General features: G+C 48.2%; 1 protein-coding gene across 3 annotated transcripts; it reads left to right on the forward strand.

Moving 5' to 3' along the window:
• Positions 1-236: 236 nt before the first annotated feature.
• Positions 237-20,069, forward strand: ANKRD24 (ankyrin repeat domain 24). Of its 3 annotated transcripts, none has more exons than XM_074308044.1 (19): positions 237-469; positions 1,375-1,505; positions 6,033-6,121; positions 6,602-6,666; positions 6,927-6,984; positions 9,403-9,473; positions 9,695-9,801; positions 11,081-11,268; positions 11,741-11,769; positions 12,355-12,435; positions 12,582-12,689; positions 12,916-12,960; positions 13,127-13,225; positions 13,521-13,593; positions 15,125-15,324; positions 15,891-17,504; positions 18,815-18,937; positions 19,050-19,115; positions 19,585-20,069. In XM_074308044.1, exons 1-19 carry the CDS (start codon positions 398-400, stop codon positions 19,660-19,662), a joined length of 3,297 nt encoding a protein of 1,098 aa, XP_074164145.1. In that variant the 5' UTR covers positions 237-397; the 3' UTR covers positions 19,663-20,069. The 3 variants fall into 3 exon arrangements, with proteins under 3 accessions (XP_074164145.1, XP_074164153.1, XP_074164162.1); XM_074308052.1 differs by having other exon boundaries at positions 15,206-15,324; positions 19,252-20,069; XM_074308061.1 differs by having other exon boundaries at positions 15,206-15,324.
• Positions 20,070-21,926: the final 1,857 nt, after the last annotated feature.

Raw genomic sequence — 21,926 nt, forward strand, 5'->3', positions numbered from 1 at the left:
AGAACATCGATGGGGGAGGGTTGGGGAGAATAGGGGAAAGGGAGAGGGAGTCAGGGGAGAAAAGAGGCTTAAGGAGAGAAGGGGACCGGGTGATGGAGATTAAGGGGGAGATCTTGGAAAAGGGGCTGGGGGTGGCAGGGCAGGGGACTGGGCAGGGGACTGGGCCGGGGCGGGTGGTGGGGTGAGGGGGGAGGTGAGGCGGGGCTGCGGGAGGCTGGGAGGCTAGGGAGCTGCAGTGTGACCGGCGGGAGGCGAGGAGGGGCGGGAGAAGCAAGAGAAGGAGCAGGGGCTCTCGGGTTCCGGAGGATGAGGCTCGCTGGGCTCCCATCCCGTATTGGGGCAGCACCGGCCCGAGCCCTGAGCCCCAAGCCCTAGGCTTCTCCGCCCCAAGCCCCGAATGGCCGCAGCCCCGGAGCTCGCCTTGGACGTGATGAAGCAGATCTGTCTCTGCGCCACCGCCTCCTTCTCGGTAGGAGCGGGGCAGGGGCAGGGAAGGATGGGACAGAGGTGGCAGTGGTTGGGGGGCTGCTGGCTCACCCCTCCTCCCCCGCACCTGGGCTCTGGCCCCGCACGGGATCTTCTCAGCCCCTTAGAATAGTTGGGGTTCTTTTCTTTTGGTTGTGGGGGTGGGAGTCGGAGTTTGAAAGAAGCTCCTCGGGATGGGGGAGAAGTTTATAGGGATTAGTGTCGGGAGGGGGATTTGGGGGACAGCAAAAGATTGCGGAGAGATAGAGTGGGTGGCTATGCACTAGCTGAGCTGAGATTTAGAAGGACGGGCTTTGGGGCTGTTAGAGAGTTTTGGGTTCTGTGGGAGGTTAGGGATGGAGTTGGGGAAAGGTTGAAGAACATAATGTGGAGGGGAGCAAATTTAGAGTTGAAGGGCTGAAAATGGGCTGGGGGGACTGAATTGGGGGAGGGGTTTCGAGAGATGGGTTTCAGGAGGATGTGCTGGCAGAACAGGGGCCCTGCCCCAGTCCAGGACTGCCCTTCCCAAACCCCACCCCCGCTCACAGCTATGGCTGAGCCCAGCCGACCTTGGCACCTGCCCCCCCTGTGGCCGATGCCTGATCCCGAGGCCCACAGCGAGAGGCTGGCAGCAGGCAAGTTTGCAGGCACACTGTGGTGGGTAGACAGGGAAAGGGAGAGAGCTAAGCTAGCTGGGGGTTTCAGGTGCCCCGCCTGAGGCTGCCCTCTTCCATGCCTGCCCATAGGCAAGAGCAAAATTGAAGGGCAGAGGGGACTAAGTAGTGTTTGGAGATCCCGGCCTGACCTGGTCCCGAGGCTCAGGCTGAGGCAGGAATCTAGCTGGGAGATAGCTGGGGAGGAAGGGAGCCAGCCAGCACCCGCTAACCCCATCTCCCGGCTGCCCAGCAGAGCCAGGACTGGGGAAGGAGTGACGAGAAGCTGATGCAGGCTGTGGAGAGTAACGACGCCACTCGGGTCTCTGCCCTGATTGCCCGAAAAGGGCTGGTTCCTACCAAGTTGGATCCGGAAGGCAAGTCCTCGTAAGTGCCCCACCCAGCCCCGGGGGACCACCAGTGAAGCAAGCCAGGAGGCAGGTCTCGGCACCCTTGGGATGACAGCAGCTTCCCCGGGGCCTCAGTTCCTTCCCTCGCTCATGAATGCATTCAAGCACAGGCTTCTCCTCTTCATGCACCTTTCAAACCAGCTGAACTGGCTTCCTCTGTTCCTTTAAAAAATGTTTGACATGTGAAGCTCTTTGTTACCTGGTCCCTTCCTTCCAGGCTAGTCCACTTACTCCACACCCTCTTTGGCCCAGCCATACTGTCCGGCTCCACATTCCCTCAAGTGGACACTTCACCTCCATGTCTTTGTCCCCTTGCCTGCCAGCCTCCCAGAACTCCTCTCTTCTACTGGGAGCTTCAAATACTACATTCCAAGCATCCCCTCAGCCTCCAGAACCCCTCTCTGTCAATCATCTCAGATATAACTCCTTTTTATTTATTTGCCTTCATTCTACTTATATTTATATACTCATATATACATATTTATAAATATATTTATTTTGTATGAATATATATATAATATACATGTACGTGTAGATCTATGTGTATTCTTGTCTCCCCTGTTAAAATGTAAGCACGTGAACATTGAAGCCTATTTCATTTATTATTTTTGTAGCCCCATCACCTGGCATAGTGTCCAGTTCATAGTAGGTGTTTAATAATAATAATAGCTAATATTTATGCAATGCTTATTATATGCCAGGCACTATGCTAAGTACTTTGTAATTGTCATTTGATCCTCACAACAATCCTGTGGGCAGATGCTATTATTATTCCCATTTTACAGAAGAGGAAACCGAATTATAAGGAGGATAAGTGATTGTCCTTGGCCTTGAGTATGCTTGACTCCCTGGGTTCCTTATGACCTTTCCCATATTTTTTTGCAGCTGCCATGTTCATTTATTCAACTTCTTCTATACACTACAATCAATAATAATAATATCTAGCAATGTGCTTTTACAAGTATTATCTCATTTTATCCTCTTAACAATTATGAAAGGTAGGTGGTATTATTATCATCCCCATTTTACAGATGAGGAAACTAAGGCAGAGAGCACTGAAGTGATTTGCTCAAGGTCATACAGTAAGAATCTGAGGCAGGATTTAAATCTTCTTGATTCCAGGTCCAGCACTCGATTAACTGGGACATCTAGCTGACTATAGACAAGATGCAAAGTTGTGCATTGGTAGTAGTGGAGAATTGTATAATTATAAAATTATGTTTAAGGAAAAAGTAGGTGATACAGACTAAGTAATACCTTACTATAGAATCTTATACAAGGAGTAACTGGCTGAACCTGTGTTTGAATTCAGCTGTGTTGACCCTGGATCTAGGGCTCTTTCCATTATACCTTACTATTTATCAAATTAATCTTTAAAATTTTCAAGGCCCGGATTATTATTATTTCAAAGCACTTTTCTTAAAACAACTCCATGAGGCAGACAGTACAATTTTTGTCCCCAATTTTTTTTTAAGAGAAAAACTAAGGTTAGGGAGATTAAAAGACTTGTGTCACAACTACTGAGTAAGAATTAGGGATTGAACACCGGTCAGAAAGTCTTCTGTGCTATCAGTAATTACTGTCTCTCTATTTGCCTACAGTGGAAGAGGGGGAAAATGTTAAAATGAGCCTGACAGTAGTGCCCTGTCACCCAGAATAAGAGAATAATTCATCTCAATACCAAGTTTATTCCCAAAGATTCCTCCTTTTCAAGGCCCAAAATTTCCTGTTCCACATTCCAAGATCTCTAGGATGGTCAAGATGGCAGCCCTAGCTTCTCTGGGTTGATGCACTCCTGGGAAAGGACAAGAAGTTCCTCTACCCTCACCCCAGCTCCCAAGCAGTATCTTTTCATTTTCACTGGGGCCTTGTAGAATAAGGCTTCTTAAACTTTTTATGACTCCAGGCACATAAAATAGCCATTTGCACATAATAAATCATATTTTCACAATTCCCAAATTCAATTATGTGACTCCATATGGGATCTCAGCCCACAGTTTAAGAAGCTTTATTCTAGAAAATCTTCCCTTAAATTTTTTGGCTAAACCATTTCTGACTCTAAAGGTAGAGATTGGAAGTCTCCTGCCTTATTTTCCTCTATCTTTAGCAATTCAACAAATATCTCAACAGCCTAAAATTTTTTAAAGAGATCTCAATGTGTGGCCAATACCATTTAATTCCTCTGGGATTTTACGAGGATGAATTGAGTTAATCTATGTATATGGCAGCACTTAGTATTATTTATTATTCATTCCATTGCTGGAATGAACTAGATCATAATGCAGACTTTCTAGGATGTAGCTAAAGGTGTTAGGGTAGGAATAGACTGAGGAGAGAGTAGAATGGTGAGAGAATTCTAGAGCAAGAGGCTTTGGTAAGAACCAATTAGTCTATTAAACCATGGTGGTTTTCCTCTTATATAAAATTAGCTCGAATTTGAGGACTTTTACATGTTCTTCCAGTGCTAAATCCTGTGACCAGTAATCACTATAAGCTCCTTCTAAGTCTCTGATTCTGTGAAATAGCTCTCATTCTTTGAGGATCAGTTCCCATGCCATCTCCTCTAGAATCTTTTCAGGGATCTTCACAGTATTCTCTTCCTCTTTCTCTATGCTTTTTGTAACTATATTCTACACTGGGGCACTGTTTTCTTAGTGTACATTAGGCCCCCTAAAAACTGTGGGTTCCCAAAGAGCAGAGACTGTGCTCAGTCAGTCAGTTAATAAGGATTAGCAAACCCCTGTTAAGCATTTGTCATGTGCCAGGCAGTCCGCTAAGTGCAGGGAAAGAAAGGCAAAAACACCGCAGGAGATACAAAATATCTACTGTATGTAGATACAAAATATATACACTGGAAAGTAGTCAGAAGGAAGATGTAACCTCAAGGTTTGGGGATTGGGCCTGGAAAGGCCTCCTGCAGAAGGTAAGATGTAAGCCAGGTCTAAAGGAAACCCAGGCAGCCTGGAGGGAAAGCACTCCTGCCCGGGACACAGCCACTGAGTCGGGGCAACAGGAGCATTTTGTTCAAGGCACTGAAAGTAGGTCACTGTAGTTGAAACATAGAATGCATGGAAGTGGGGAAAGCCTGGAAAGGAAGAAAGGGGCCAGATGGTGAAGGGCTTTAAATACCAAGCAGAGGATTAGGACTCCGAATTTAGTGTTGATCACATTTTGGCTGTATTGAGTTGAAGGTGGTAGGGTTTGAGAAGCCAAATCAACCCCAGGGATTTTTGGACAGGCAGGATGGGAAAAGATATTTGGAAACTCACCCTTTTTGGGTAGGTTTTGGGCCTCCTTAGCAGAGAAGGGCCCTAGGGAATGGGAAATTGGGAAAGGAACATTTTTATTCTCATTGGTGGGAAGGGATGGTGCTTTCAGAATACTCTGGCCACCTTAATGCAGATCATCCTTACTACCCACGGAGACAGACTACTGCAATAGGCACCTGGTCATTCTTCTTGCTTCTACTGTCTCTCCTTTTAGCCTTTACTTTCTTAGCCCACATCTGATCATCTCACTTCTCTGCTCAAAAACTTTGAGTGGTTCAACCTCTTAAGTAATGAGCTCTTACCTTTCCAACTTTGGATTCCATTCTTTGGCCAAAATACCCCAATCTCTCCCAAAAACAAGCCCAGAATGTTTCTGCTCTGTTTGTTCTTCACCTGACTGCAGTCAGTAAAAATTTTTCCTCTCAGACCTCACGTGGTGTTCTGTCTCTCAATGATGCATTTATATAATACCGTGCATGGTAACTGTTGGTGACATCTTCAGAGACTATAAACGCTTTGAGGCCAGAGAATATATGTTCTTTGAATGTTCTCAGCACCAGATTCTGTACCCAATAGATACTCAATTCAGTAAGGATTTATTTAGGGTCTACTGGATGCAGAGCTCAATGCTAATTTCTGGGAATGCAAAGACAAGTGGACACCTTTGGAGAGATTACATTCAGCTAATTTGGAGGTGGAGGGGAGAAAGCAATAATGAGGAGGGGTTTGAAGAAAGTCTTTCTGAAAAAACGAGTGCATTCCAGATATGGTGAGACAAACTGCAGATCAGAAGGTGGAATGCTGATATCCGCAAGTTAAGCCAGTTTAGATAGAATATAGAGGACATGGGAAAGTAGGCCGGAAAAGGAGATTAGAAGCAAGTTGTGATGTAAATGCCATCCTGAGGAGTCTGTATTTTATCCATGAGGAAAGCAGTGTAGCTCTATGGAAAGAAAGCTCCATTTGGAGTAAGTGGACCCAAGTTCAAACAGGCCTGAGCCACTGTCTCTTGAGTAAATCACTTAAACTTTCTCTAACTCGGTTTCTTCATCTGTAAATCGAAGAGGTTGGGTTAGAGACATCCATGATCTGTTTCAGTTCTACCTCTCTGATCCTGCAAAATGGGGAGTCAGTGAAACTTCTTGAGCAGAAGAGTGTTAGACCTGTTTTAAGATGTACCCTGACTGGATTGTTGCACTGTATTGTCTGTTATGTTGTGTTGTATCATATCCAAGGTTCCACTTGGCTGCTATGCGAGGGGCATCAGCCTGCCTGGAGGTGATGCTGGCCCACGGTGCCAATGCCATGAGTACTGATGGCTCAGGTAAACACCCTTCCCTCATGACGGGACTCTAGGTGAGGATTAGGGAGGAGCAGTAGGAGGATCTGCCCTGTCCCGGACTGGAGGGCAGAATGCTGAAATAATTCAGTTTCTCCCTCTATAAAACGGGGACTTATGAGCCTGTTGATATTGATGCAACATGGCTCTTGGGAGACACAAAGAATTAGCTTCAATGGTGTGACTGACACTCACCAGATGACTTTGGGTAAGCCCTTCCTCTCTCTAAACCTCTATTATTTGTCAAATGGATAGTTTGTTTGGTCTAGATCTCTAAGGTTCCTCTCCAGCTCAAACGTTCTAGTTCCAGAAGCCAGATTGACCCAGGCCTCAGCCAATCCAGCGGGGGCAGTGAGACCGACCTTTTTATCACCAGAATAATTTTGGCTGACCTCTCCTAGTTTAGAAAATGTTCTTCCCCAGGTGCCTCCCGATAGGTGGCCCAATGGATTTTCTGTCTTTCAGGTTACAACGCCCTCCATCTGGCAGCAAAGTATGGACACCCTCAGTGTTTGAAACAACTGCTGCAGGTTCACCTCTCTTTGGACCTCCGTTTTCCACCAGTATTAGATAATCTCTAAGGTCCCTCTCAGCTCTGTGTTCTAAGGTGCATCCTACTCTAACACTCTCTAGTCAGATCAGGCATCCTACACGTAGACTACTGTCCCTGAAGGGAGCAAGGGCCTAATAGGGAGGTAGGGGCACTGAGAGAAGAGGTGGGAGGGAACAGCCATAGACCTCAAGATCCCTCCTGGTCTGGCTTCCCACACTTTTCACCTCCTCACCTTAGGCATCCTGTGTGGTGGACACTGCGGACAGCAGCGGCTGGACAGCGCTCCATCATGCAGGTGAGTACTGAATCCTGACTTCCCTTGCCTCCTCTCAGGCCCGAGGTACCAGCCTGATAGGGTCTCTTGAATTCCACTGCATTCCACCTGATGGGAGCTCTATAGCCAGCATTGCCTCCTGGCCTAGAACCTCCTATTCAGCAAGTGTCATGATTCAGTTTCACACCATAATATAGTGAAAAAAACCAGCCATATCAAGAGATGTGGGTTCAAATCCTAGTGAACATGGGAAAGTACCTCTTAGAGACTTTTTCTTAGATAATAAAATAAAAAACAACTTAGGGAAAGTACTCCATAAATTATAAAACACTATAAAATATATTTTATTAATAAATTTATATTAACAAATATAAAGTAATTTTATCAATTTATTAATGTCTTAATATCAGTGGGTCATTTGAGAATGAAAATTTGAGGGCCAGGATAATTAGTTCATTCTTCTGGAGAAACATTCCTAGACTGATCTGGGTTCTACTACTGGCTTAGGCAAGTTGTTGTCCCTCTCAGTTTCTCCCCTGGCACTTTAACATTTTTAAAGATCCACGATCAGTCTGGGCACAACTTCTACCACATGCAGATTACAGCCGTCTGTCTCCTTGGTAGGTAGCTTAATGCAATGCTGTGACTAAAAAAAATTTTTTTTAATGATCCAGTTGTCCATGTTCTAGTAGATTGGCCTCTGTAGGCTTCGCTGGGAAGGAGCTTGGACAAGAAACACACGTGGCCTGTACTTAAAGTCTTTTCCAAAAGGCATTAGGCTTCGTACTAATAATCAATTGATGGCCACTGTGTTATGATGACCCATCAAAACCTGTAGTCCTTTTCTATAACCTTTGAGTAGGCAACCGGAGGCCAATGAGCTTGGAGTCAGAGAATGTGAACTTGAGTCCCAGTCCTGCTACATGTTGCTTAAGTGACCCCAGGCAAATGACCACTTCTCTAGGTGTCAGTTTCGTCATCTGTAAATGGAGGGTGAGGATGACTGGACTGAATGACCAAGTCACTGACCCTCTGAGAGCTCAGATTCCTCCACATCACAAGGATAGCAGCAGAGGCATTCTTAACAAGGTTAACTCCTACATTCTCCTCCTCATAGGGGTTGAGAAAACAGATATGAAATTGCTTTTGAAAAATCTTAATATAAGGGATGAATAAATGCAGAGCTTGATGGTGGTAGGCACAAGAATTTAGAGAGTGAAGTCTATTGAGGCTGTCACCTTGGATACAGCTATAAATGTAGAAGCTGTAACTTCTGTAAACATGTAGTGAACGGTAATATTCATACAGCACTCTAAGGTATGCAAACTGTTTTACACATATATAATTTCACCCAAGCCTCAATAACTCTATAGAGTAGGTGCTATTATCATCTCCATTTTACAAAAAACTAAGGCTGAGATGGGCTATGTGACTTACTCAGCTAACAAGTATCTAAATCAGATTTTAAACTCAGATCTTCCTAACTCTATACCCTAGACTACCACCCCTCTCTGGGTAATGCCTTTGCCTTGACATTGAGAATGTCTCTTAATTTTTTACATCTCAATATTTCAACCCTCAATCAGAACCAGGGCACTCTTTTTAAAATTAATTTTATAATTATAATTTTTTGACAGTACATATGCATGAGCAATTTTTTTAAATAACATTATCCCTTGTATTCATTTTTCCAAATTTTCCCTCTACTCTCTCCCCTAGATGACAGGCAATCCCATACATGTTACATGTGTTACAGTATAACCTGTGTGAATCCAATTTTCTTGTTGCACATTAAGTATTGGATTCCAAAGGTATAAGTAACCTGGGTAGATAGACAGTAGTGCTAACAGTTTACATTCAATTCCCAGTGTTCCTTCTCTGGGTGTAGTTGTTTCTGTCCATCATTGATCAACTGGAAGTGAGTTGGATCTTCTTTATGTTGAAGATATCCACTTCCATCAGAATACATCCTCATACAGAATCATTGTTGAAGTGTATAGTGATCTTCTGGTTCTGCTCATTTCACTCAGCATCAGTTGATGTAAGTCTCTCCAATCCTCTCTGTATTCCTCCTGCTGGTCATTTCTTACAGAGCAATAATATTCCATAACCTTCATATACCACAATTCACCCAACCATTCTCCAACTGATGGACATCCATTCATCTTCCAGTTTCTAGCCACTATGAAAAGAGCTGCCACAAACATTTTGGCACACACAGGTCAGAGCACTCTTTCTAAAGCTGAGGGATACTTCAGAGGTCATCAGGTACAACTCCCTCCTTTTGTAAATGGAGAAACTGAGGCCTATAGAAGAAAAAAAAAACTCACACTAAGTATCAAAGGGGGATCAGAACCGAGCTTCCAAAGCCTATTCTCAATTGATTCCTCTCCTCCTCTCTGATGGCTCCTTCCCTATCCTTTTTTGTTCCCCCTGCAGCAGCTGGTGGCTGCCTGGCCTGCTCTGAATTGCTTTGCTCCTTTAAAGCCCATCTGAACCCCCGGGACCGGGTGAGCCTTCTCCTTCACCCCTGAGCATGCCTTATACCAGCCTGAGTTGTGCAGCATCCCTCTCTTTCTGGTTGTGTTTGCCCATGTTCTTAGGGCTTCATTTCGGGGTTGGGGTGTCCCCCTAAGTGATGTAGGAAAGGGGGAGGGCCACCTGGAGTTCCCTTTGCCCTCAAGGCATGTCTTTTCATGCTTTCTCTTGCTCTCCCCACATCCCTTCCCAGTCAGGCGCAACCCCCCTCATCCTGGCAGCTCAGATGTGCCACCCAGAACTGTGCCGGCTCCTCCTGCAGCGTGGGGCTTCTGTGAATGAACGGGACCAACAGGGTAGGTGAGTATGAATCCCTGGGCCTCAGCCATTTTGGAACTGGTCCAGAGGACCTGGCCCTCCCCACCAAGGTTTCCTCTTCCTTAACTTTTTTCACTGATCTCTGAATACAAACATGTCTTCACACCTTCTCGTCCTGGGATAAGAGCTCGGGGGCACCAGATCCCTAGTGCTTTTTCCCTTTTCCTGTGGCCCCTCACATCCTAGGGTCCAGTTCTAGCATCTGGTCGCACTCTGCCATCTCCTTTCTGTACTGCTGGGCTATTTTCTGTTGTTTCCTCACAAAGGTGTAGAAAATACAGAAATATTAAAACTAAGGTTACATTTTCAAGAGCCCTGTGCTCGGAGAGGAGAGCCTTAGGATCCACAAGATAAGGCACTAATCAAAAGATCATTTATCTTCAGGTAAATGTGCTAAGAACTAGGGATACAAAAACAAGATCGAATCAGTCTGTGCCCTTAGGGACTTTCCCTTCTGTAAGACACCCCCACACAAGCAGAGAAGTGTCTATGTGAGTGAGCTATGGGGGCCCAAGAGGATCAGGGTTTCCCAAAGATTTTAGTGCCCAGGATGAGCTTTAAGAAGTGTTTACTGAATTACATTACTAGATTCTAAGAGGAGGTGGGAATGCATTGCATGCCTGGAGAACAGACTGTGGGCAAGAGAATAAAGTGCCCAGTGGAGGAGGAGATAGGAGCTGCCACATAGACAATGTTCTTTGTAAACATTCAAGCACTTTAGAAACAGGATTATTACCTGTCCAACTAAAGTAAGCTTCTCTCACTATCCTCTCCAGGCCAGAAGCTGGCCCCCTTGGGATCCCAAAGAGAAGTAGCATCTTCCTCCATAGATCATTCCACATGAATCTGGGAGTCCACTCACCCTCTCCCTTCCTATCCAGCACAATTTGAAAGATATACGTCAATTGAAAATTGGTGACTCTAGCTTCCTTCCATTACCACAGGTTATCATGCATTAGTTGTCACCTTGGGCATCACCCACCCAGTTGACATCAATCAGGATAGGTTCAGGAGCAGCTTTCTGTTGGGGAGACCACATTTGGGGCCTGGTTTTCAGGATAGACTAACAATGGGACACCTGGGCTGACTACAAGCAAATTGCTTCTCTTTTAGGGTTCAAAGGGTTCCCAATTTGTTTCTCTCTGTGCCAGAGGTAGTGAGTGAGAGGTCCAAAATGGGCACCACAGAATTGAAATAAGGAAGAAAACCCAGGGAGGGGGATCTTGGCACTCAGCTCCCATTCCATACCACTTTGTCACAGGACAGCTCTGATGTTGGCATGTGAGGCAGCCAGCCCAGAGACAGTGGAAGTGCTACTCCAAGGAGGTGCTCGGCCTGGGCTCACAGATGCCTTGGGCCAAGATGCTGCACATTATGGAACCATAGCAGGGGATGCCCTGATCCTGCACCTCCTACAGGAAGCCATACAAAACCAGGTTCTGACCAGTGGTATGTGCAGATGGAGGTGATGTGCAAGGTGGGCAGAGCCCCACCTTCCTTGGAATTTCCTACTTGCATTTCCCAACCCTACTCTACCTTCAGGTAGTTTTGCATCTCTTACCACATCCCCCTCCCCCTTCTTAGAAGGCTTCTTTCCTCCCCTGATCTAACCAACATCAAGGCACTTCTCCACTTGGGCATTTCGTGATCTACATATTCCCAACTCACAGTGGTGGTTTCACAAGTTCTTCCTCCACCAAACATCCCTAAGTTAGCTGCATCTGGGGTATGAATTATCTTGGGACCCAACCTTGGTAATTCTTGGCCCACCTAGCCTCAACCCTGTTCCCATCAAACCAAATCCCCATTGGATTTGGTGACAAGTCCCCCAGTATCTTCTCTGCAGCTGGTGATGGGAGGCAGAGAACCAGGGTCTCTAAGCCAGGACATTAACTACTGCTCTTACCTCCACCTGCTACAGAAGAGGAGTCAGCAGAAGTGTCTTCGCAGGTATCAATCGCCAAATCTTTACTGAGTCACATCCAGCCTTGTGTGCTAGGTTGAAGGGGTTAGAGAGGATCCAAGGGGTAGCCCTGCCTTTGGGAACTTACCAGTCTTGGGGAGGCAGAGGAACAAATCTGGCCCCGCACTTTGGTAGCTCCCAGTCTGGTGGAAGACAGAATTCAGGGGCAAACAGCAATGGAGGCAGCTACAGAATTGCAGGGTTTAGTTAGACTTTTCAGATTTAGGTCATTGGATCAGAGATCGATATGGACTAGAGAAGTCAAGGAAGGCACCCTAGGGGACGTGAGACCTAGATCATGTTTGGAAATTAAATATTTGATGGAAAAACTCCTTTCTTCCTCTTTTTAGCCCTTTGTACTCTGGATTGGTAGAGCCAGGGTGTTGCAAAGCTCGATCTAGTTCCTCTCCAATGAAATTCTGACATCACATTAAATTACTGAGTCCCAAAAAAAAAGTGACTTTCAAGCAAATTAATGGCAGAATCAGGATTTTAGCCCAGACAAACGGGAAGGGGCGTGGTGGAGCTGGAAGGGCAATTCCCTTATACTCATCATGTGTTTCCCTCCATAGACGTCTCAGTCCAGTCGGGAAAGGGCAGCAGCCCCCAAGAAGAGGAAAGCCCCTCTCCCTCCTGCTAACATTCCTGTCCCGGTAGGGAGATACCTTGGGGATGGGGGTGGATGGAGGGAGAGAGCTCACATGGAAGGTCCAGGCTTGGGGGGCACTTCTCTCTCCCAATCTGAAAGTGTGAGAGGCAAATCTGATGGTCCAAGGCCTAAAACCAACAACTGCCCTAGGATGACAGGGAGGCTTATGAGGAGATTGTACGGCTAAGACAGGAGCGGGGTCAGCTTCTCCAGAAGATCCGGGGTCTGGAACAGCGGAAAGAGAAGAGGAGGCAGGAGGCGAGAGCTGGGGGAAGGGGCCCTCCATATTACGCTCATGTGTGCTGGGGGAGCGGGAAGGGAATGGCCTAATTTGGAGGGAGGTAAAGAGATATGGAACATGGGGGAAGGAGACAGAGCCTTGCAGAAGAAGCCATTACCTTGGAGAGGGGAAGGGAAGGCTGATAAGGGGTTCTGAGGCCCTATAGGCTCTGACCAGTCCACTTCTTCTCTTCCCCTCCCATAGCACCAGGAAGCCGAAGACAGCTCTCTACAAAGCCTGGAGAGACAGGTTGGCCTGGAGGTGGGGGGAGAGGCACAGGATGCTGATGTCAGGCCAGGCTTGTGGGGCCCATTGATGGCATTTCCTTTCAAGCAGCCTTTGCACCCTGTTATCTGTGGTTGTCGAAAACCACCTCCAAGGAGGCAGGTCATGCAAACTGCTCCCCACACCCTAGGTGCAAGAGCTGCAGCAACTGTTAGCTGAGAAACAGGAAGAGAAGGAGAGTCTTGGCCGTGAGGTGGAGAGTCTGCAGAGTCGCCTGTCCCTTCTGGAGGTGGGGACCAGGGAAAGGAGGCCCCCAGACACACTTGGATACAAAGGGAGTTACAAACATACACTGACCACATGTATGGCTTCGAATAACTCAGAGAGTAGACTTTGGAAGGGGCTAAAAGTGACATGGGACCCCCAAAAGTTAGAAACCCCTTTCTGCACTGACTGAATAGACTAAGGAACCCACAGGTTTCCTCCAATCCCTTGGCTGGGCAGTGTGAAAGAATGGGGAGTTCCAGTGATGTGCACCTGCAGTTTAAGAGGGGGCCCCTGACTCAGGCTCTGCCTCCTCTCAGAATGACAAAGAGAACACCAGCTATGATGTGGCCACGTTGCAGGACGAAGAGGGAGACCTGCTGGATTACCCAGGTTTGGAGCCAGCCTCGGGGGAAGGGGTGGGGACCCCTTTATCTTTGTCATGCTATTTCATTCCCTGGGAGCTAAGGTTTTATTCCATCATCTCCCAATTCCTGCCCTTTTTGAACTAGACCTGTGAACTGTGCTGCAGTTCAAAGCTGAATGAGACCTTAGAACACATACTGTCAAAGCTGGGAGGGCACAGGAAACTCCAACTTCATTATATAGGTGAGTTAACAGATCTAGAAAGGGGAGGTGAGACTAGAACCTAGGCCTCCTGACTCCCACCCTAGCTAAGACTGTCTCCCATCACCTATAAGGCTTGCTGCCATCTTAATCAAGGGGCCTTTCCTCCATTCCATTTAAGGGAACCCCTGCATTCTAACTAAGGCCCTGCTTCAAAGGATAGACTAAGGGTTCTAAGTCAGGCTCTGAATAGAACCTGGGGATCTTCCAGCCTCCTCTTTCCCTTGAGCAGAACAAGATAAGGGTCCTCCGGCCCAAATCTGGATGGTGGAACAGCTGGCTCCTCCTGCCACACTCCCTATTTTTCTGGGCTGCACCATTCTCTTCCCCATCACCCACAATTGAATACTAGTCAGCCTTCTCTTCCTGCAGCTTTGATATATTTCTAAGGGGACTAAATTTGGAGTCTGAGGAGCAGAGTTAGCTCACTGCTCAGCTGCATGCTGTCAGCATGACCTTGGGCTAGTCTGAACTTCAAATCTTCTAAAGTAGAATTAACTATTTTTTTGCGTCATGAACCCCTCTGGCAGTCTGGTGAAGTCTAGAGATTCCTCAGTATTTTTTTCAATCCATTAAATTAAATGAAATGCTAAATTTTAGCTAGAGGTTAAAGTAAAAATAAAAATGTAATTTTTTCCCATCCAAATTCAAAAACCTCCTGAAACCTTCCCATGGACCTCAGGTTAAGAATCTTATAAATCACATCTATTTTTCCTCACATTCCTTTCTCACTCCCATACACATTATTCCCTCCACCTCTCTTACCTGGATTATTGCAATGGCCTCCTAAAAGGTCTCCTTGCCTGCGGCCTTTTATTTTTCTAATCCATCTTTGAAGTGCTGTCAGTCACTCAAGCATTGGTCTGAGCACACAATCTTTTGCTGAAGTTCCACCTATATTTCCTCTAGCATACAGTTCAGGTGACTCAGCTCAGCACTCAAGATGCTCCAACATCTGGCTCCAATACTTCCTTTCTAGTCTGTTACACACATGTGTGCACACACAGAGTCAACCAAACTGGACCACTTACAATTCCCTGATCTTGACCTGACATCTCTCTTCCTACATAGGCAAGAGTCTTCTGGAAACCGACAATTTACTTTCTCCTTTCTGTCTCTTGAAATATTCCTTCAAGATTGAGTTCAAGTCTTTTTCTCCAGGAGGCCCTGATTTTCATCATCCCCCATCAATTTTTCGCTTCTTTCACATTTTCCAAAAGTATTTTGTCCTGATCTCTCCTTAGCTTTCATTCCACTTTGTGTTAGTTGGGCTGATTTTTCTTCCTACCCCTTCTAGGTAAGGATGATTTCATCTCAAGATTCCCAAATTCTTCGTGGGCTCCTAGGAAATGTGATTTAAAAAAAAATGCTTCTGCAGGAGTGGATGGGATGCTGTCCAAGGGGCTGAGCCCTGCCGCTCAGGAATTGCTAGCCTCCCTACAGGACCAAGTGGCATCACTTACTAAACAAAACCAGGAATTGATGGAAAAGGTCCAGGTACAACCCATCTTTATCCTGTTCTATGTTTCAAAGCCTGAATCCATTCTTTATCCTTAATCCCACCCTATCCCCACTCTCCCTAGCTCCCTCCCCTAGTGGGAGATAAAGCCAAGCTGGGACTCACTATCACACTCACCAAATGTGCGATAGAACAGTGGGAAGAAGATAAGTTAGTCTAAACGTCCCACTTCACCTCTAAAGTGCCGTCAATAATAGCTCACTTCTGTAGTGGGTTAAGATTCAATTTTGTGATTTTTCTACACAACCCTTTGAGGATGATTTTCTGCCTAGTTTACAATGAGGAAACAGAAGCCCAGCGAATAAATGGGGGGGGGGGGGTCCAAGATCTGAAGCCAGACTTCCAATTCCAAGACCAGGGCTCTCTCTATGACGTTCAGGCTTTGGGGTCTCCCATAGAGGTGAACGTCCCCGGCAGGGGAAGCCTTTCCCTCCCCTGACCCTTTCACACCCCACCTCTTTTCTGAGTCCCTTCCCTAAATGGAGCAGATGATAGAGCAAATGATGGGCCGGACTATTTCCTCTAAACTCATTTTTCTTCTTAGGTCTTGGAGAACTTCGAGAAAGACCAGATGGACTTGGAGGCCTCGGCAGACTTTGTCCCAGTCCTCCTCTATGACACACTGAAAGCGGAGCTTGAGCAGGTCCGCAGGCAGCACCAAGAAGCTCTCCAGGCTTTACAGCAGAGGGGAGCTGAAGACCTGGCCCAGGGATCCCGGGAAAAGGAAAAAGTCAAGGAGAAGGATGGGGCCCAAGGGAAGGGGAAGGGGAAGGAGAAGGAAAAGGAGGAGACGGATCAGAATGAAGTGGAAGCCGAAAAAGACAGGGGGAAGGAGAGAGTAAAGGAGGGGAAAAAGGAAGAGACTGAAGTGAAGGAGCCGGAAACAAATGAGAATGCAGTGAATGGGAAAGAAGAGGAAAAGGAAGTGAAGATGAATGTGACAGAGAATAACAACGTGGAGAAGGAAGCATCAGCTGCAGCCACAGCATCAGGTGAGGACCAGGATGCAGTGGCGGCCACGGACCACGACGGGGTGGCGGCCACGGACACGCCCCCAGAAGAGCCCAAGCCGCCAGGGCCTGCTGCCCATGAGAAGCCCAAGGCCAGCCCCGCGGAGGCCTCGGAGCAGCTGCAGGAGGAGCTGGAATCCCGGATTCGGGCTCTGGAGGAGACCCTGAGGCAACGGGAGCAGGAGGCGGCTGCGGAGCTCGAGGCTGCCAGGGGCAAGTGCGAGGCCGCAGAGGCCGAGGCCGGCCGACTTCGAGAGCGGGTGCGGGAGGCGGAGGGATCGGCCAGCGGCGGGGGCAGCGGCGGCGGGGGAGGGAGCAGCGGCGGCAGCGATTCCGCGCAGCTGAGGGCTGCCTTGGAGCAAGCCCGGGAAGACCTCAGGGACCGCGACGAGAGGCTCCGGAAGCTGGAAGCCCGGGCTGAGCAGGCCTCTGCCCTGGAGGCCGAGAGGGACCAGCTGCGGGCCGAGATGGAGGCGGCTCGAGGGGAGCAGCAGCGGCTGGAGACGGAGGCCCGGGAGCTGCGCGAGGCGCTGGAGCGCGGGGCCCGCGAGCAGCGGGAGGCCGAGGTGCAGCTGGAGAGCCTGCGGGAGCAGCTGGCCTCCACGTGCGTGCCCCGGCGCCAGCACCTGGACACCGTGGAGGAGCTGGGCCGGGCGCGCGAGGCGGCCGAGAGCCGGGCGCACGAGCTGGAGAGCGTGTGCGAGGAGGCCCGCAGGGGCCTGGCCGAGCTGCGTGAGGCTTCCGAGGTGGCGGCCCGGGAACTCCGCGCCCGGGCGCAGGAGCTGGAGCAGGAGCTCGTGGTCAAGGGCAAGGAGGCGGCGCGGCTGCAGGCCGAGCTGGAGCGGGAGCGGGCGGGCAGCGTGGCGCGGTCCGAGCACGAGCGCGTGGCGGGCGCCCTGCGCGCCGAGGCAGAGCAGCTGGCGGCGCGCCTGGACGAGCTGGGGCGGCGGCACGAGAAGACGAGCGCCGAGGTGTTCCAGGTGCAGCGCGAGGCGCTCTTCATGAAGAGCGAGCGGCACGCGGCCGAAGCGCAGCTGGCCACCGCCGAGCAGCAGCTGCGCGGCCTCCGTGCCGAGGTAGAGCGCGCGCGCCAGGCCCAGGGCCGAGCGCAGGAGGCCATGGACAAGGCCAAGGAGAAGGACAGGAAGGTGTGGGGGTGGGGTCGGCAGAGGGGCGGGGGAGGGCAGCTGCTAGGGGGAAGAGATGGAGTGGAGCACGTGCTTGTGGACTGATCGCTGGCTTGGGGATGTGGCTTCAGAATGGGATGAGTTTTAGGAAATGGTTTATGGACTGGCGGGATTGAAGAGTTGGGCCAATGTGCGGTGGGTGTGAAATAGAAACAAGAGGGTGGGCAGGAAGGTGGGGGTGAAGTGGAATGGAAGTGGAGGGTGAGATGAAAGCGGGGAGCAGGTGGGTAGAGCAGTGGCTGGAGGCTGGCATGGTGGGCACATGGGAAATGATGGGATGGGGATGAACTGGGCAGAAAGGAAGTGGGGGCAAAATGGGGATTGGGTGGTGTTCAAGGGGTGGGGGATGGGATGAGGATTAGCAGTGAGTCAATGGAAGTGGGGGGGCGGAATGAAGATGGTGGTCGGTCAGACGCAGTAAGATGAGTTGAGTGTCCCAAGGTAGAGAGCGCCCTTAGGGGATGAATTTGTCACCTTCTGGGGTGAGGTGACCTTGTGCATGGCATTTTATTAAGAAGGTGCAGAAACTGGAAAACTCCTGCATTTCTCTCGAGGCCCCTCCAAAGGCCACCCCCAGAGAACTATCGCTCTCTCTGAGCCAAAGGTCCTCTGAAGATTATCTTTGACAACAGCCAGGAATCCCAGGCTTCATCATAACTTTGTGGCTGGGTATTTGGAGGGCATGAAATTTAGGCATTGAATGATGAGTCTGGGGTCTTTTGTAGGAAACCCAAGGGGCAAAATTAAAAATCACTGCCCCCACAACTGACTCTTGGAGTGGAGAATATTGCGCTTCATTTTAGCCAATGGAGCTTTTAAAAGCACTTTTGAGGACATTTTCTTGATAGGGCCCTCCAGTTTAGCGGAAACAAGCTCAGAAAGAGGAAATGGCTTGCTCTAGTCAGTGGTCCTCACACTTTTTAAACAGGGGCCCAGTTCATTGTCCTTCAGACTGTGGGAGGGCCGGACTCTGTCTCCACCCCTCAGCCCGTTTGCATAACCCGGCGGGCCACATAAACGTCCTCAGCAGCTGCATCTGGTCCTCGGCTAGTTTGAGAACCCCTGCTCTAGATCATGCAGTGAGTCAGTGACAGAACTAGGATTAGAAGTCAGAAAAGTCTGATCCTCCTTCTTGGGCCATTTTTGCAGTGCCGTCTTTCCTATATGCCCTGGGTCGAATGGGGGAAGAAGGTGGGTGGAGAAGGGTGGGAAGAATTTAGGCTCGCAAAAGATGGGGCTTTGCAGTTACCAGTGCCCCATCCCCTCCACAGATCACAGAGCTGTCCAAAGAAGTCTTTAACCTCAAGGAGGCCCTCAAGGGTCAGCCTGTTGCTCCTTCTCCAGAGGTGGCCACCCTACAGGGACAGGTGAAGACACTGCAACAGCAGCTGGAGGTGAATGGAGACCCGGGGTCTGGGGATGCCTGGCTTGGGCTCTGCATGGAGAGGAGAGGGAGGTCCACAGTGACTCCCTTTTTTCTTATTTCTCCTTGTGCCTCTCATACAGGACACACACAAATGTCATAGCACAGTGGTGGCCTTGTATCGGAGCCATTTGCTTTATGCCATCCAGGTCAGTTTCTCCTCCCCGACTTGGGATACAGGAGGTGGGGCAGGGTCCCTGGGTTAAAGTAGAAGTGGGTTAATGCCTAAATTGTGGAGTTGTGGGACCAGGAAGGTGGAGGACTCTGAGGGGAGAAACTTGCCAGCCAGGACTGGCTTCATGGTCTGACCTGGGGAGAGACCATTTGGATTGCTGGGGTATCGGGGTCGTAAGAGAAGCCTCAGAGGATCCTAAAAGCCAGGTGGAACCTGTCAGTCCCGTAATCAGAAGATACTGCTAAGGTGAGTTAATTCCCAGAATAAGCCCATTCCCTGAGCCATTATTTTTTAAAATGCCCTGGATTATAAAAGGGAAGTGGGGCTGTTCCTTTCATCTGGAGGTTGGTGCTGTTTCATTCATTCCCTCTCTCACCAAAAGTGTGTGAGGATGAAGAGTTGGCTCTCCCCCTATCCCAGTAGTAACATCTTCTCCACCCCAGGGTCAGATGGATGAAGATGTCCAGCGAATCCTAAATCAGATCTTACAGATGCAGCGGCTCCAGGCACAGGGCCGATGAGAAGACTGGGGCCCGAGTCTCACCCACTTCACTCTGAGCATATCCTCCAGACCCTGGCACTGCCCAGGGCACACCTTCTGGACCCTGGCATCACTGCAGGGATGCTCTCAAACACAGCATACCTTTTGGACCCTGACACTGCCCAAGGCACACCCAATAGAGCCTGGCACCACCCCAGGACAATCTCCAAACCAGCAGTCTCTGGACTTGGGGGCCCCTTGCCTTTATGGCTCATCTCACAGATGCCCCCTTTCCCCAAGCTACCTGAAAACATACACACACACACACACACACACACACACACACACACACACACACACAAAGATGGCAGCTTCCAGAGCCCCTGTGATAAGCCTCCAGCCCACAGCCTCCCCATCCTCAGGCACACCAATAAACATATTTATACTCACAAAGTGCGGTGTGATGTGGCTGGTCTCTGTCAAGGGATAGGGAAAGGAGGGCTCCTTCTTAGCTCCATGACCTTGGTCACAACCTGTGTCTGCTCTTTCGTATCCCGGTCTGTAAAATGAGAAGTCTGAAGAGCTAGTATTACAAGCAGTGAAGAAATGTGATGGGCAAAAAAAAATGAGTAACAAACGAGGTTGACAGCCATTGCTAGTCTTATTGACTAGTTTTTAAATTAATACCTGCCGATAGTCCAATGTGATCTCATCCATGTGGATCTTCTCTCTCAGAAGGCCAATTTCCATTCATTCTTGCTTTTTCATTCTCTACCATCTTTGCCCTTATCCTCCCATGAATCCTTTACTTATAAGTGAAGCAAGAAAAATAAAGAAATAAGTATTGACAATGAAGAGATGTCCAAAGGCTACAAACAGGGTAGCTAGTATTGAACTTGAAGTCATAGGAAAGCTTGAGTTCAAATTCTGCCTTTAGAAACTTACTAGCTATGTGGCCCATTTAACTTTTTTTCTGCCTTCTCTTCTTCATCTATAAAATGAGATTAATAATAGCATCTACTTTACAGGATTATTACGAAAATCAAATGAGATGAAATGAAAAGAGTTTGGCAAATCTTAAGGTTTTATGTAAATACTGTTATTGATGTTGTTATAGCATAAGTTCTGGAAAGCCTTCTTGAATTAGAAAGGTTTAAAGGCTCAGTGATAGACTGAAGTTCAGGCTAGATAAGAGAATCTCGTTACCATGATGGCTACAGGATAGTGATTTTGGGGATCATAGCAGTTCTCAAAGGCCATCTAGTAATTCATGATAATGATATTATGATGGATCACTTTACAGAACATGACATATATTTGGAAGGAGTTTGTCCTTCAGGTTGTAGATCTGGAAGAGGAAGTTCATGTGGACAGTGAATTAGGCTTGAAATTAAATAGGAATAGGATATTCAATCCTGTAGGAAGTAGCCAAGCACCTTTAAAGCCCTTGCAGCTCTTGAATCTCCATTTTGCGCTTTGTGGTAGATGGCTAAAATACAGAATACGGCTGTCTGAGGAACTGAAAGGGGAGTCACCTAGAAGGCAGTGGAGAGGCCAGATGAATGTAAGCAGGCAGCAACTTAAAAAGAGTGAGAATCTTGGGGAAAAAACAAGGAGGGAATGATGTCATCTGAGAAATACATGAAACTGAACTACTCCTCTTTTTCCCCAAACTCTCCCCTCTTTTTAACTTCTCTATTATATTAAGGGAACCACCCTCCTCCCAATTACACAGTTCAGGGTCTCTGGTCTACACCCGTTTCTCTCTGCCCCTGCCATCACTCTGGTGCTGGCCCTCATTCCCTCACATCTGGGCTTTACAATAGCTTTCCAGCTAGTTATTTTGTCTCCAGTCTCTCCCAACTTCAATCTGTTCAGCTGCCAAAATCTTTCTAAAGCACATGCCAAAGAGGGCATCAAGGTAGTTGGTGACCCTGAGCAAGTCACTTATTCCTGTTTGCCTCAGTTTCCTCATCTGTAAAATAAGCTAGAGAAGGAAATAACAAAACACTCCAGTATTTTTGCCAAGAAAACCCCAAATGGAGTCACAAAGAGTGACTGAGATAACAACAAAAAATGCCGCAAACATTCATTCCACACACATTTGCCCCATTTCCCAATTCCCTCAACTCCACCAGCTCCTTATCATGATCAAATATAAAATCCTGCTTGGCATTCAAAGCCCTTTCTTACCAGGCCCTCTGCTATAATTCCAGTCATTTTACACCTTATTCCCTAATCAGGGACTCAGTGAGGCAGACTTCTTTGCTGTTGCAAGTCCAGATTCTGTATTTTTTGCTTGAT

Source organism: Sminthopsis crassicaudata, chromosome 1, assembly GCF_048593235.1.
Source record: "Sminthopsis crassicaudata isolate SCR6 chromosome 1, ASM4859323v1, whole genome shotgun sequence".
In the NCBI taxonomy this organism is placed as follows: Eukaryota; Metazoa; Chordata; class Mammalia; order Dasyuromorphia; family Dasyuridae; genus Sminthopsis; species Sminthopsis crassicaudata.